This window comes from Ischnura elegans, chromosome 6 (assembly GCF_921293095.1).
Source record: "Ischnura elegans chromosome 6, ioIscEleg1.1, whole genome shotgun sequence".
Taxonomy (NCBI): Eukaryota; Metazoa; Arthropoda; class Insecta; order Odonata; family Coenagrionidae; genus Ischnura; species Ischnura elegans.
The window spans coordinates 7901700-7915838 of record NC_060251.1 but is presented as its reverse complement, the minus strand read 5'-3'; the positions used below and the strand labels follow the sequence as shown (position 1 = coordinate 7915838).

Genomic DNA, 14139 nt, shown 5'->3' with positions numbered 1-14139 from the left:
GTCACCTCGAGCCCCAAGTGTGTTTGGCCCGCCTCGTTAGTTCTTATAAGCTTAGCGTCCTAGGCGAAGGTGCCATGTGCTTCGCTCTGCATTTATTGTTTTATATTTTTTTTCTGGACAGTAATCAACGAAGATAAGATTCCATCTAAACATTCAGCATATCCCAGGGCCCCTTCGAGATATTTTCTCGTCTCTTGAGGGAGCTTCTAAACCACGAGCTTCAGTCCACTAGAGTCATTCATGCTGTGTGGTGTTCTATCAGGCAGTGTGTTGAAATTCTCATCGGGTGTACTTCCTGTGAGTGGTATTTTTTTATAATTGGGGATCCTACGAAATGGGAATAGTATTGAAAGGCAAAAAAAAGACTCGGAAGTCTGTTTGTGTGTTAGGCTATAGTAAATTCATTGGTGGGGTGAATTTCAAGGACCTGTTATTGCATTCGTAACTAATGGAAAGAAAACGCCATTACAAGTGGTGTATGAAGTTATTTAGGAGACTATTGAATGCGGCAGTCCTAAATTCATATGCTGATCAAAGGAAAAATACGTATAAAAATTTGACTTATCATTTCGCGTGCCATTGGTCGAGGTAATATTTTTGAAATATTAAACGTCATACGAACTGTTAGGACATGGCCGTCACTCATTACACAATTTAGTTCCAAGACTCACAGAAATACATTTCCTAAAGAAACTTCCTGCAGCTGGGAAGAAATCAGTCTCAAAGGAGGTGTGCAGTTAGTACCTAGTATGGGAAATGAAGAGACCTCGTGTACTGGTGTGAAAAATGTGCAGCGGGATATGTTTGGATTGCTTTAAATCATGTCACACAAAGCAGATTTTCTGTGGTAAATCATTTGAATATTAACATATTAGCGTTTGAAACATTAGCACGTGATTACCTAAATGAAATGATGCGGTAATAATGGAAAAAAGTCAGACAAGTGGGCGGAGTGGTAAATTTCAAGTAGGCAAAACGGGTAATCCTATCGAAAGTATCCAATATGTTATGACATTTTCAACCCCAAATAACTAAATTACATCATGTAATTGTATTTTTTTAAATGCATGGAATGTTAGAGATCTTGTTGCTTATTCGAAACCAAATTAAAATCTTTTGAAATTGAAAATTTATTAATTAGTTCATAAAAGGAGATCCATAAAACAATAAATATTTTTTTAAATCGCTCGAAAAATTGTTATGTAGTAGCGCATTATATTACGCAAGTTTACTAAAATTTTCAACGATACTAATCGTATATTATGGAAGATATAAATTATTGAATGATAGTATGCCAAATAGGCGAAGTCGTTTAAATCTCATCCGGCAGCTGAGATGGGATTTAATTAAATGCCCGCCGCGCTTGAGGGGTTATAAATAATGCAAAATACGAGGGCTTCCAAGCCTCTATCGTCGGATATTTATCTTTAAATATAAAATAATCAACACGTCTAACAAACGAAGCTCTCACAACTGCTGGCAACTATTACAAACAATCACAACAATAGCTTCGCGTGATGTTTAGGCACCTTTGACGTCATCGAGGCTTCGTCGGCAGTGGCTTGGGGGGTGAGGGAGTTTTTCCCGCGCTTTAAAATTCGTTATATTTATCATTAAATATCTCGCGAAGGAAAACTCAGATTTACATGCGGTTTTCTTTGTTGTATTCAGAAAATAATTTTCTGCCCGCCTATGAAATAAAAAAAATTCATGCAAGTTCCCCATTGGATTCTTCTCATTATGGAATGACCTTCCAATTTCGTTGGCAAATTAAGTCATGATTTCGCTAGTATTGTCCCCATGGCAACACGGGTTTGTCCCCATCCCCTACCTTTCATTCCTGTCCCTCCCCTGGAGGTGTCGTTGGGCTCTCATCGCGGTGGCACCTCCCATCCTAATTCCTTCCCTGTCCTCCCCCTTGCGAGGTGTACCAACGGGTGAAAAGCAAAGGCTTAGAGACCTGGCCCTCGGAAGAGTAACCCCACGAGCCTGTCCTGGGTCCTCGTTCCGCCTGTGTCATGACTACATACTATTATTCATTATCATTTCTGTGAAAGTGCACATTCTAATAAATTTTAATTGTTCCTTCCCTGTTCAACTTTCTTAGAGTAGATATTGAGAGTTTATTTTATTGTCTCTGAAAATAATTGAAGTATGTTTATCCCTCCAGGTATGTGAGTGAAAGGACTAGAAATTTAGTTACAAAAGACTACTTAAGTATTCTATTGGCGGATGCAAAACAAGAATCAGCATCTCCTGCCAAGACTTTGTTATTTCCTCAGCAGCAGCTATACATGATGTCAGCGGATCTTTTCTCAAAAGCAAGTGCGTATATGAGTGTCAAAGGGAGTGTTCATTAATTATGTAATGCGATGAGGGGAGAAAGAGGTCATCAAGCTGAAACTCACCCTATCCCTCATGAAGGATTCCGCAAAAAACAGTGTAAAATTATGATAAAGTTGGATTAAATGTAGTAAAACATGTTTGTACTATGAATGTGGCTAAATCCCAAAAAATAATCTTTATTGTGGTTATGCGACTTCCACAAAGTAGCTTAATAGCCATTTAATTGTTTAGCCTGAGGTGTGCCAACTATTAATGAGAGGCAGAACTTCAATGAGACACGTTTATTAGTTTATTGCGAGCGAACGGGAAATGAGGACTTAATCCATAGGAGGATAGTCAGTTGCTTTTATAGTCTGGAGAAGGTTCTGGACAGTGGTTGATGCAGATGGGGAGCGCAGGGGGTTCCCCCCCCCCTTGTGGGCCTGCCCATATTGCAAAACATTGCAGAACCACAATTATAACTTTTTAATATCATAAGATGGCATTGTGTGTTATAAATTTCATTAAAATTTTGATTATTTTTAATTAGGATTTCAATCAAACTTGATTATTTTTTTTTAAGATAAAAGTAACTCAAGATATCTCTTGCACCCCACCACCCCCATCGAGTTTTTTCTGTGTCCACTACTGGTTCTGGAACATAATTACAGAATTTTCTGGGGCTCTCTTGTCCTTTCTTTACCCGAGTGTCAAGTGGGGCTCCTGAAATCTTTTTCACCCCACTTGGTGCCACAGAAGTACAGCCTGAACCACTTACATCCAATGCTGAACACATCCCCTCCACCCTCTCCCCTACCTCAGCAGAGTCAATGTTCCTTGTGTAAAAGGTGTAGCCTTCGTACTTTAAAAAGTTTTAAATTGAAATTACTACAATTCCTCTCAAGTATGATCAAGTTGTGTTCATAATTCCCATACGTATTATCTATCTACTGAGATAAAGCTCTATTTCAGTGTTTTGCTAATCTGCCACTGAAAATTGGTACATATTTGTTATTGAAGTGCCTTACATTAGAGGTTGTGCTGCAATGAAAATTGACTCTTATTTAATACATTTTGGAAGTGTTCTTCCTTCTTCTTATTGAATTGAAATATTGACACAGGTCTCTTATTTCATTCATTTAATGATGAAAAGGCTCTGAGTCTTAAAAAAAATCTCTTAAATTTTGAGCATGACACAGATATCCTTGCTATCCTTGGTGGATCCCTGCTGCACTCAACAGTCTGTGCAGTTGGGCTGGCTGGGAAAGTTTTAAAGCTGTATTTTTGTCAGTTCGGATTCGCATTTGGTTCCTAGTTTGGGTTCTTGGTCTTGGGTTTTCATTTTGGTTCTGGATTCTGTTTCTTAATACGTATAATGTTTCTTTCTTAATGATGAATTTTTTAAAGCTATTATTGATTTTTGATGAGGGTATTTTGACAGCTTCCTAAAATAACTTGTATATCTTCAAGTGATGGGATCCATAGCATTACTCTTTTTACAGCACGTAATGTAAGCATTGCTCAGGAAAAGTTTTTAAATTGTTTTCGGTTTTGATCATTTTAATTTGTCTCTCTTTTTTTCTTACTACTTACAATGATATACAAGCTTTTTTTTGTTTTGCTAAAATCTGTATATTCATGACAACTATGAAAAACAATAAATGTTATACGTAGTAAATCATTGCTACGTTGAGTATCACCCATCCCTCATGGGATAGAAGCCATGAGATGTTTACCGCGACCAAAGACCTTGTTTAAGCCAGCATCTTAATGGTTTTAGGTTTAAATTCACAAGTGCTGACTTAGTACTTATGCATATCTTGCTAAAACAATTGCATATTCAATGCTTCTTTCTGCCCCTTTGAATAAATTTTCTATCCGAGCTATTGTATTTCTGTTGAGATTTGTAGCTTTCTTTGACTTATATTAAATTTACCTCAAAGATATGTTGCATTCATAAAGTAAGAGATGCATGGCACATCTTCAATGTTATTTTCATCACAGACTTGGACGATAATTATATATTTTTGTTTTCATAGATGAGATTTTACCTGCTGACTGTGCCGAGGTTTTCTTCATGCTTCCTCCAAAAAACCAGACTGATAAAAAAGGAAAAACTAGGGATGATAAATTGTCTGGAGTGTATCGTATTCAACCCAAGTGGTCTTCTCGGCCATTTTTAGTCTACTGTGATATGGAAACTAGAGGAGGGGGATGGACGGTTAGTTTTATGAATAGACTCTTATGAGTATTATAAATTAACCTTAATTGTTGTGGCTGAGATCCTTTTTGCTCTCATTCTTAGAGCCTATCTCAATTTCACCAGTTAAATTATTTTACCTAAAAATGAATAAACGCGGAAAATACTTAAGTAAATGAAAAACAAGAAACTTTCGTAAATGCCTCCATTTCCCATGTATTCTATTCAGCTGTTTTGTATGTTATTTGGACTTGTAAAGACCTGCATCAAAACTTTATCAGGACTCAAAATACTGCCCTAGGTCCTAAACACATAGGCGTGAAGATTTTTAATGGTTTGCCTCCAGAGGTGAAAAATGAGAGTAGGACCTCGGTCTTTAACAAGAAACTTCTGAAGTTTCTGAAAAAAATCTATTTTATTCGGTTAGTGATCTTCTGTATTTGTAACATATAATTTATATATTCCAATGTAATTTTTATTGATTATGTATCTAAATTGACGTGTCCTATATTTGTATTTTGTGTACAATCTACAGATCTCTGGACAAATAAAAAATACTATTATTATTAATTCCAACTCACTCAAATTTTGTCTGCCTGTGGACTAGTAGCCTGTTGTTTACGATCTTATTTTCAGCAGATTTGGCAGTGGCTATGTAGAGTGATCTGATTTTTGGTGTCTGCAGTGTAGTGCCACACATCTTTAATCAAAACTAATTATAAATTTTTCAGGTTTTTCAGAATAGATATGAAGGAACTGTTGAATTTTTTAGAAATTGGCAAGATTATAAGAATGGATTTGGCAACTTGGCTGGGGAATTTTGGTTGGGACTGGAGAAGCTGCACTTGCTCACTAATTTTAGGGTGAGTTTTCAAAGCACTTGTTGGTGAAACTATTGATGTACACACAGTATTGTTTTTGAAGGATACTAATAGGCTGTTTATGTTTTTCAGGTTAATGAGATTCTGATTGAATTGGAAGATTTTGATCATGAGATGACCTATGCCAAATTTTCTTCTTTTGCCATTGGATCTGAAGCAGAAGGCTATCATATTTCATTACTGGGTGACTATGAGGGTACAGCAGGTGTGTTCAACTACCCATATATTGACAACTCACTTAAGTACCATGGGGGAAAAATCCTGACAAAGATTTTGCTGTTTTTATTGTCAGTGAAAAAACTGATTTAGTTTCTGATGATATGTACATGTTTGTAAGGAAAAGTTGTTGGTTGCATTTAAGAATGCAGAGGTTGACACCTTGACTCAGTTGATCGGAACTGAACATGGTTCAAGTGAAGGCACTTGGTGTCTTGCAAAATACAAGATTTGGAGGAAATATGTGGGGAAATATTGGCAAATTGAGTGAAATAGAACTTTTCAAGCGCCTTAGTGTATATTCAAATTTCCATTTTGGGAAGAATATGAGTCCTCGCAGTGAGCCCAAAGCAAATTTGATGGCCCTTCCTCTCAGTAGCACAGCGAGGGTGGGGTTTTGGGGGTTAAAACCCCCCCCAGATCTCAGAGAAATTTTTAAGTTTAATCCATTTTACTTAATTGGATTGATATTACTAATAGAATACTGTAAAGGTGAATAAAATATCCCTCAGAAAGCCTTAAAACTCACCATTTTGAACCAATTATCTTTAAAATTCCGCAATTTATTAATCTCGCACCTACCGCTTATCCTGGTGGGTATTCCATACCCTCACACACACCCGTATTTGTTGCACCTTAAAACCACCCCAGCCTTAATTCCTCGCTGCACCCCTGCTTCCTCTCTAAAACATTTGACATTTCCATGGAGATGAAAGTTATGTGTGGCCAGGAAAATATTAAGCTGCGAAGAGGTGTTCTTTCAGTGTTTAAAATAATAGTGAGCTTTAAACATATTTTAAAATACATACATATATATGTACATATTTTGAATTCTAAAATAGCCAACTTAAAAAGCAGTCATTCCATTGAAAATTAATTGTTGATTGTCAGTCTTAATTGATGTAAAAAGAGAAATGCTTGATTTTATTTTCTTCAAGTTTTATTCGTAATAGAGTATTTTGAGATGGTATAACAATCGCATATTTTCACATCATAAGATACATTAGAGTATGGTCTGGTTCTCTCTCAGCATATGATGCTGGCAAAGTCTTCTCAGGGTTTCAACCGGGTGATTTGATTGTTGGCTGACATTTCCGTGGCTGCCTCTGCCATCGTCTTCCAGGTATGGCAATTCGAGAATGGTGCTGTCCTATTTATCGGTCATATTTGCCCCAAAATCGTCAGGTTACATCTGATTGGCTCGCGCTGGTTTTATGCCTATGGGGACGTCCATTAATTACGTGAGGCATTTAGGGGGGCCAGCGGAATCCTACTCTATCTCACGTGGGGGCTGGGGGGGGGGGGGGGTCCTGGCAAGTATCACAGAATTTTTCTTTCCAAAAAGAAACAGTATAAAATTGCGATCTTAGTAATCTTAAATACTAGCCATAACTAATCTTAAATAAAAATAATTAAACAATCAATGAAAAATCCAATGCAATGAAGCATAGATAAATGTATTTACGCTGAAAATACACATTTTGAAGAGGGTCCAAAAATCACCACAATACCTGATTAATGGGTGCCCCCTTTCCTCCTTGAGGGCTGGGTTCCAGGTGGCACTTACAGCGTAGCCTGTGTCATGGTTGAAATTTTTCCTCTCCATTCAGGTCTCGATTGCCTTCTTCGTTATCCGGTCCTGTTACCTGTTGGATTGGCCAAGTAATGGCCATCGTCAAAAAGTGATACCTTTTAACCTCTTAGTCAAGTTTAACTACTACTTTTAGTACTGATCCAACCGCTACTGGAACCAGATAACAAAGGAGGCGATCGAGATCCAAATGGAGAGGAAAAAATTCAACCGTGACACAGGATACGCTTTAATTGCGGCCTGGAACCCAACCCTAAGAAAAATCAAGAAGGAAAGGCAAAAAACTTGAGTGAGCCAATCAGAAGTAGCCTAACGATTTTGGCACTGAAATGACCGGTACATATATGTATAGGACAGCACTATTCTCGAATTGCCAATGCCCTGAAGATGATGGCAGAGGCAGCCATGGAAACGTCGGCCTACAATCAAATCATCCGGTTGAAACCCTGAGAAGACTTAACATTCGTTAGAGTATCTGCAGAATTGAATGTCAATTTATCACAAGAGGTAAGGATCATTAAAGTGAGAGTAAAGAAACAATGAAACTACATGGTAGTTCATTTTTTTGATGTAACCATTTCAAGTGAATACTTTAGGTATATGAGGATTACAAGTTTCTCAAATATATTTTACCTGTTGCTACCCACTTCTGTTAATAAGTATTATTAATATCATCTTGTTTTCTCAGAGGTTGGTTGTTAATATTTTACTAGTTAGTAATTAAACATAATTTCTTCAGCCCATGCTTTGATTTACTGGAGCCATTATTATTGCCCTTCTTCTAATGTTTTTCATGAAAGAGTTAACATTCAAGTGATGAAAGAGAATTATGATCTCTGGAATAAAAACCAAGACATTGGCTGAAGAAAATGGTAGTTGACTTTTAAATTGAAAAGATATTTTAATGACAACATCCAAGAAAATAAGAGGGCATTAAAAATATCATCGGTCAAGACTTAACCCATTACTGATAAATGGTAATATTCTTATGTTAAATTTTGGCATTAGGTGTATTAGTGATTGAGACTTGTATTTTCATGTGCCATGGGGGAAAAAAGTATCCCAACAAAGATTGTGCCGCCACTATTGCTCCGCGGGATATTGGGCTTCCTTTCTAGTGGGTTTTTATTCTTTGGTCAGTGAGGGAAATTCAAACTAGGCTAATCATTTCCTTTCATCGTTGTCCAAATACGCGACTGACCACTTGAGGAAGAGCATGACAACCCACAACCCAGAGCATGACTCGCGATGAACTCCGCAGAATAGAGATGCATTTGACGGCATCATGAGAGCAAATTGGGAATGCTCCTCTGAATTTTCCTTTGCATATCTCAATGAAACAACAAAAATCACTACGGGCCATAGTTAGCTTTCTCTTGAGGTAAATAGACAGTCAATGAGCAGATTCGATGTATGGGCCTTGTTTTTGAATGCAGTTGATTTTGAAGAACTTTTAGCTATTCTGGAAGGACTGACGATCACATGGCCAGAATGCGCTTTTCTTTGGATCGAGAGAAATATGCTCCTATCTTGATTTTAGATGCCTTTGTCAGCATGTGAGAGGGGGAAAGTAGTTGGCTTGTTGCGGGCAGGCTTAACAGTAGTGGAAACATAGTGAAGGATGAATAAAAATGGAAGTACCGTGTACTACTGGGAGGAATGCAATAAGGAGGGTAATGAGGCATTAAAAAATCGGAGAAGAGGGAAACCTAAGTGTACAACCAGAGGTGTTGATGCTGATATATAATACATAGAAGTGCTGCTGAGATTTTGAATTTATTAGAAGAAGAGATACTGTCCAAAGAGAGGTGTGAATTCATTGGAGTATGTTTTTCGTGCCTTAATTTTTTTGTCCACATTAATTTAGATACATATTTTATTTGACCCTTAAATATTGTCAAAATTAATTAATTAATTAATTTTCAATTGCTTTGAAAACCAATTTTATAAAATTAAAACAATTTGTGAGATTCAGTCCTGTCAAATTAAGTTAAATATTGTCAAATTAATTAAATATTGTCAAAATTAATTAATTAATTGTCATAAATATTGTTAAATATTGTCAAATTAATTAATTTTGACAATATTTAATTAATTTGACAATATTTAACTTAATTTGACAGGACTGAATCTCACAAATTGTTTTAATTTTGTAAAATTGGTTTTAATTAATTAATTTTGACAATATTTAATTAATTTGACAATATTTAACTTAATTTAACAGGACTGAATCTCACAAATTGTTTTAATTTTATAAAATTGGTTTTCAAAGCAATTGAAAATAAAATGACGTGTCAAACTGTAGAAAATATTTTTTTTTGTTTAGGCTGCTGGCTAGAAAAAATAAAATGTTAATTTTTTTACGATTTATAGAATTTACCTCGAAAAATTGCGTGTCCTCTGTTAAAGTTATATATAAATAATGTGCATATGCATTGAGGAAATATTTTCAATCGCAATTGTCATACTAATTTTAAAGTGATGATTGTTTAGGTATTTAGAGTAATTCCTAATGTTCACAATCGCTTCTTGCCATGGCTGTCTTGCAGATTAAGTCTGGTGAATGTTCATGCCATAAATTTTGAGAGACGAGAAAATGAGGAAGTGGAGATGTGCTTTAGGTGAATTTTAGAACGAGTGCCAGAGTAAGTGTGAAGAAGGAAAGGAGAGGAGGGTTAGAGGGAGGTAGCAGGAAAAAGGAAGGCACAACAGCTTAGGCTATTGAATGTGCCAACATTCAGGTGAGCAGTATGAAACGTGATACTTTTTCCCCCCACATCATTATCATCATCATCGTTGTCCTAAGTTATCCATCCAAAGTTTGATTTGACGTGGCATTCTATTCTGCTCTCCTATCTTCTATTATCTTTTCATGGTGACTTTTTATCCACTCTTTCAAATCCTTAATTTCTTTGAACGTAGGTTTTTGCAGCGAGGGGCATCGTTGCTAACGGCTTCCGGGTGCAGCTGCGTGTTGCGCTTTGTCGTGCAAGCTTTTGCGTCCGTTACAGGGTGCATCATCTGGTGATGAATGAAATTACGGAATTGGTTGTCAATTAATACACTCGTCCAACCTCCCCCATCCACCGGAGTAGTGAGGGAGGAGGGCGGCGCTGACGTCAGCAGAACTCTCAGCCCTGTCCTTGAGCGGCGAGCGGCCTCTTCTTCGTGTGTAGTGAATAACCCTGTTGGTTACATGGAAAACAATTTTCCAAAAGAGAAAACGGTGAATATGTAACCAACAGAGTTATTCACTAGACACGAAGAAGAGGCCGCTTGCCGCTCAAGGACAGGGCTGAGAGTTCTGCTGACGTAAGCGCCACCCTCCTCCCTCACTACTCCGGTGGATGGGGGAGGTTGGACGAGTGTATTAATTGACAACCAATTCCGTAATTTCATTCATCGCCTGATGATGCACCCTGTAACGGACGCAAAAGCTTGCAAGACAAAGAGCAACACGCAGCTGCACCTGGAAGCCATTAGCAACCTTAATTTCTTCCCAATGTAGAGGGACCTAATGTTTGATTTCTAAGCAAGATGCTGTCATGTTTCACGAGATTTAATGTCTGCATGTATTCTCTCCAATCCAGGGGATTCGTTCTCCTATCATGTTGGGATGAAGTTTTCCACACTCGACCTCGACAAGGATCAATGGGGCGATGGCAGTTGTGCTACCTCGCATTCCGGAGCGTGGTGGTATCGTGGCTGTGAGGCATCCAACCTCAATGGAAGGTATCTTAATGGCTATTTGCCTCCAGAGTATGAGCACCAAGGCATTTACTGGCAAGATTGGCATGGGCCCCAGTATTCCCTCATGAAAACTCGAATGGCCATCCGACCTATCGACTGGGAGATGCAGAAACTCAGGAGAGACCATGGGAAAGATGTTTCTTCGTCGGATTGAGAATATCATGGCAAAAATTCTCATCCAAGCATACCCAAGCAGCATGAGATATCTTTTGTACTTCTTGTACTAGATATCAATTTCATATCACTGATATCAGTTTTACATGTACATCCCTTATCACCACTTCAGTTATCTCAAGTTACGGTCTTGTAAAATGACAAAAACTTATCCTCTGTCTTTATTTCGGAATTCAATTTTTCCATTGTTAGGGCTATTATAAAAGGGCAACGGGAAGGCACTATAAACCATGGTAATATTTTGCAATAGTCATGAGAAATGGAAAGGAATCACCTAATTTAATGCTTAACATCCAAATAATAATATAGACACGTTGTATGCCTGTTGTTTTTTGTACCTTCATGTTGTCTGTTTGTATCTGATGATGGACAAATTTAAAGCCCAAAACTTAGGCATGTAGCCAAGGGAGTGGGGGGCGTTGGGGACTTCAGCTCCCACATCCCTCTACCCACTCCAAAATTATTTGCCCTTTGGCGACTGCCCTTGATACATCTGCTGAGGACACCACTAACTTGTCTATCCTATGGCAATCCATTTTCCCATGTACATATGTGTTTACATTTCATGTCTGTCAATAATTTGATGGATTTAACTTTCAGTTAACTTTCAGCTCTATGCAAAAGAAATTTAGTCAAAACTCTTCATAACAAAATTTTTGTGACTTTGAAATTGTTTAGTTTTACATATTTGAGATTTTTGCTGCACAGAGGGTGACCATTTCTAATGAGCAAAAAAGCTATCTGAGGGAATTATTGAGTGATATTTAATACTTTTGCTGGAGTTAACTTAGATTGGATGCCATTTCTCAACACAAACAGTAATTTTGCTGAATGTAATTTTAAAGAAAATAATTTTAATTTTGCCTATAGGTGCATCAAGATCATAAAATCAATCATTGTCCTATTAATATTTTAAATGAAACAGGTAACTTTTTTAGTTATATGTACATATTTTAACTTAGAATTACCTTTGGTGAATATAATAATAAGATATTTTATTTACTTAACATTGAACTTTAAAAAAGTACACAGCAGAATCCTGAATCAGAGTATGAGGACAAAATTTTATACAGTAAATGAGGACCTGCCATTTTTTTAGGTTATAGATTCGGTAATAATCGGAACAGCTTTCCATGAATGAAAAAAACTTTGAAGCCACTCTAAGGTGTCACATGCTATTATGAAAAATTTTCATTAATTCATTGTACTCTTCCCTGAGAAAGTCAGAAAACAATGTTCATAAAACAGTTTAAAATAATTAGGTTTGATAGATAAAATTAATTATGATAAGCAATTTGTGGATGATATTGTAAGAGAATTATAATATCAATTATTTCTTATCATATTGTTAGTTCTTCCAGATTTCCTAGATGATATGACTCTGAAAAACTCATAAATACAATAAGATGGTGAGATATGTACAAATCACCATTGTAATCGATAAAACTCACACTTATCCATCAGTGTGACACAGTACCTAGCAATTTGATTTGATTTTTTAGTTGTTAGATGGCTGCATCGGTGTAAGAGTACTTTGGTCCTATGTCTGATTTGAGAGTACGCCCTGGGAATGTACTTGAGAGTGTGCAATAGGGTGGTCCTTATTTTTAAAGTTTTCGAATTTCTTTTGGGACGCCCCCCAGTTTTGTTCCATTTGGTGAGAAAATAAATCGTGAAAATTATTTTTGCAATCGGGTGCCGGGAAAACGTGCCGCATCGCACTTTAAGTTTTGAAATTTTGGTATTTTTGGGTGTTTTGCGGACATAAGTGAAGATGATGTCACTCTCGCATTATTCTATCACTTTTTTGTCTTCTACAACGACTCGTTAGACAATTGCAGTGTACGTTGATGCCATGAATTCAGTTGCACAAAATCACCACATCTAGGTATCCCAAGTCACGCAATGAATTATGTATTTTTCAATATAAAATGGCAAATTAGTTGACTAGCTCTAATGGGATTAGCATGAAGACAGTCAGGTTCTGAGATGGAAATTAAACAACATAGATTGCTATATTTTTATCACTGTAACTTTAAAAAAAATTTAATATTGAAACACTCGGGAAAATATTCCATTGCTTATGTCATTCCATTATTTAGATTTCTAGATTATCAACCTTCTTCTGTATATACCTCCCCACCACCTGTGAAGCAAATTTCTGTCCCTGGAGGCAGTGGATAAGTTTTTTCAATTAATTAGAGCATAACCAGAGGTAACTGAAGTGGTATTAATGTCAGAACTATGATTCTGTGATTTACATTTACAGGTGATATTAAAGTGTTATCATTTATTTACATATCATGTGCGATGTTAGAATTTAATGACACTGAATGTGATGAAATTGTGATACTCATAAAATGTCCTTTGGTAAAGTAACTTTCCAAACTATGGCCTGTTAATATTTTTCATAGCAGCACAAAAAGCAGTTTTCACAATTTGATGACAAAATTATGTCTTCTTTTTGGCATATAAGTGGTATTTATTACCAACTGATGCCTATTTTAGATCAAAATATGATAAAAGGAAAATATCACTTGGGTGGTAGTAAATTTTATAATTATCGAAATGCTGGTAATATTACCACTAATTTCTTTTTGACTTTTAAGTGATAAAAAGTATAACGTAAAATGATATCAATAGGATGTCACTGAGCTGCTTTGGCATGGACAAACTTTTAATGTGTACATAGATCTGGGTTACTGCGGATCAGGGAAATCAAGCCGAAGTTGGGGTGCCAAATCTCTTCTATAGCATGAAGGCATGGCAGGTAGGTAAGGTAGCTGTATAAATTTAGTGAATTGGCCCAGGTTGTTATCCCAACAGTAGAATTTGGTGAGGTATTGAGCTGTGTGAAACATCTAGTCCACATTCATGATAAATCGTATAGGTAAAGTAATATAAAATATGATTTTTGAACTTTTTTAAATGATTATGAAAAAAAGGAAATTGAGGAAGGAACGGTCGGATGCCACCGTGAGAGTTATGCGATGTTTCAGAAA

At 36.6% G+C, this 14139-nt stretch overlaps 1 protein-coding gene across 3 annotated transcripts in view; it reads left to right on the top strand.

Moving 5' to 3' along the window:
• Positions 1-12738, top strand: part of LOC124160412 (fibrinogen C domain-containing protein 1-B-like) — a 42141-nt gene extending 29403 nt beyond the window's left edge. For all 3 annotated transcript variants that reach the window (XM_046536258.1, XM_046536257.1, XM_046536259.1), the window contains 5 exons: positions 2171-2325; positions 4365-4546; positions 5257-5388; positions 5479-5611; positions 10804-12738. In XM_046536258.1, coding sequence (XP_046392214.1) covers positions 2171-2325; positions 4365-4546; positions 5257-5388; positions 5479-5611; positions 10804-11117 — 916 coding nt within the window. In that variant the 3' untranslated portion in view covers positions 11118-12738. The remainder of the gene's footprint in view (positions 1-2170; positions 2326-4364; positions 4547-5256; positions 5389-5478; positions 5612-10803) is intronic.
• Positions 12739-14139: the final 1401 nt, after the last annotated feature.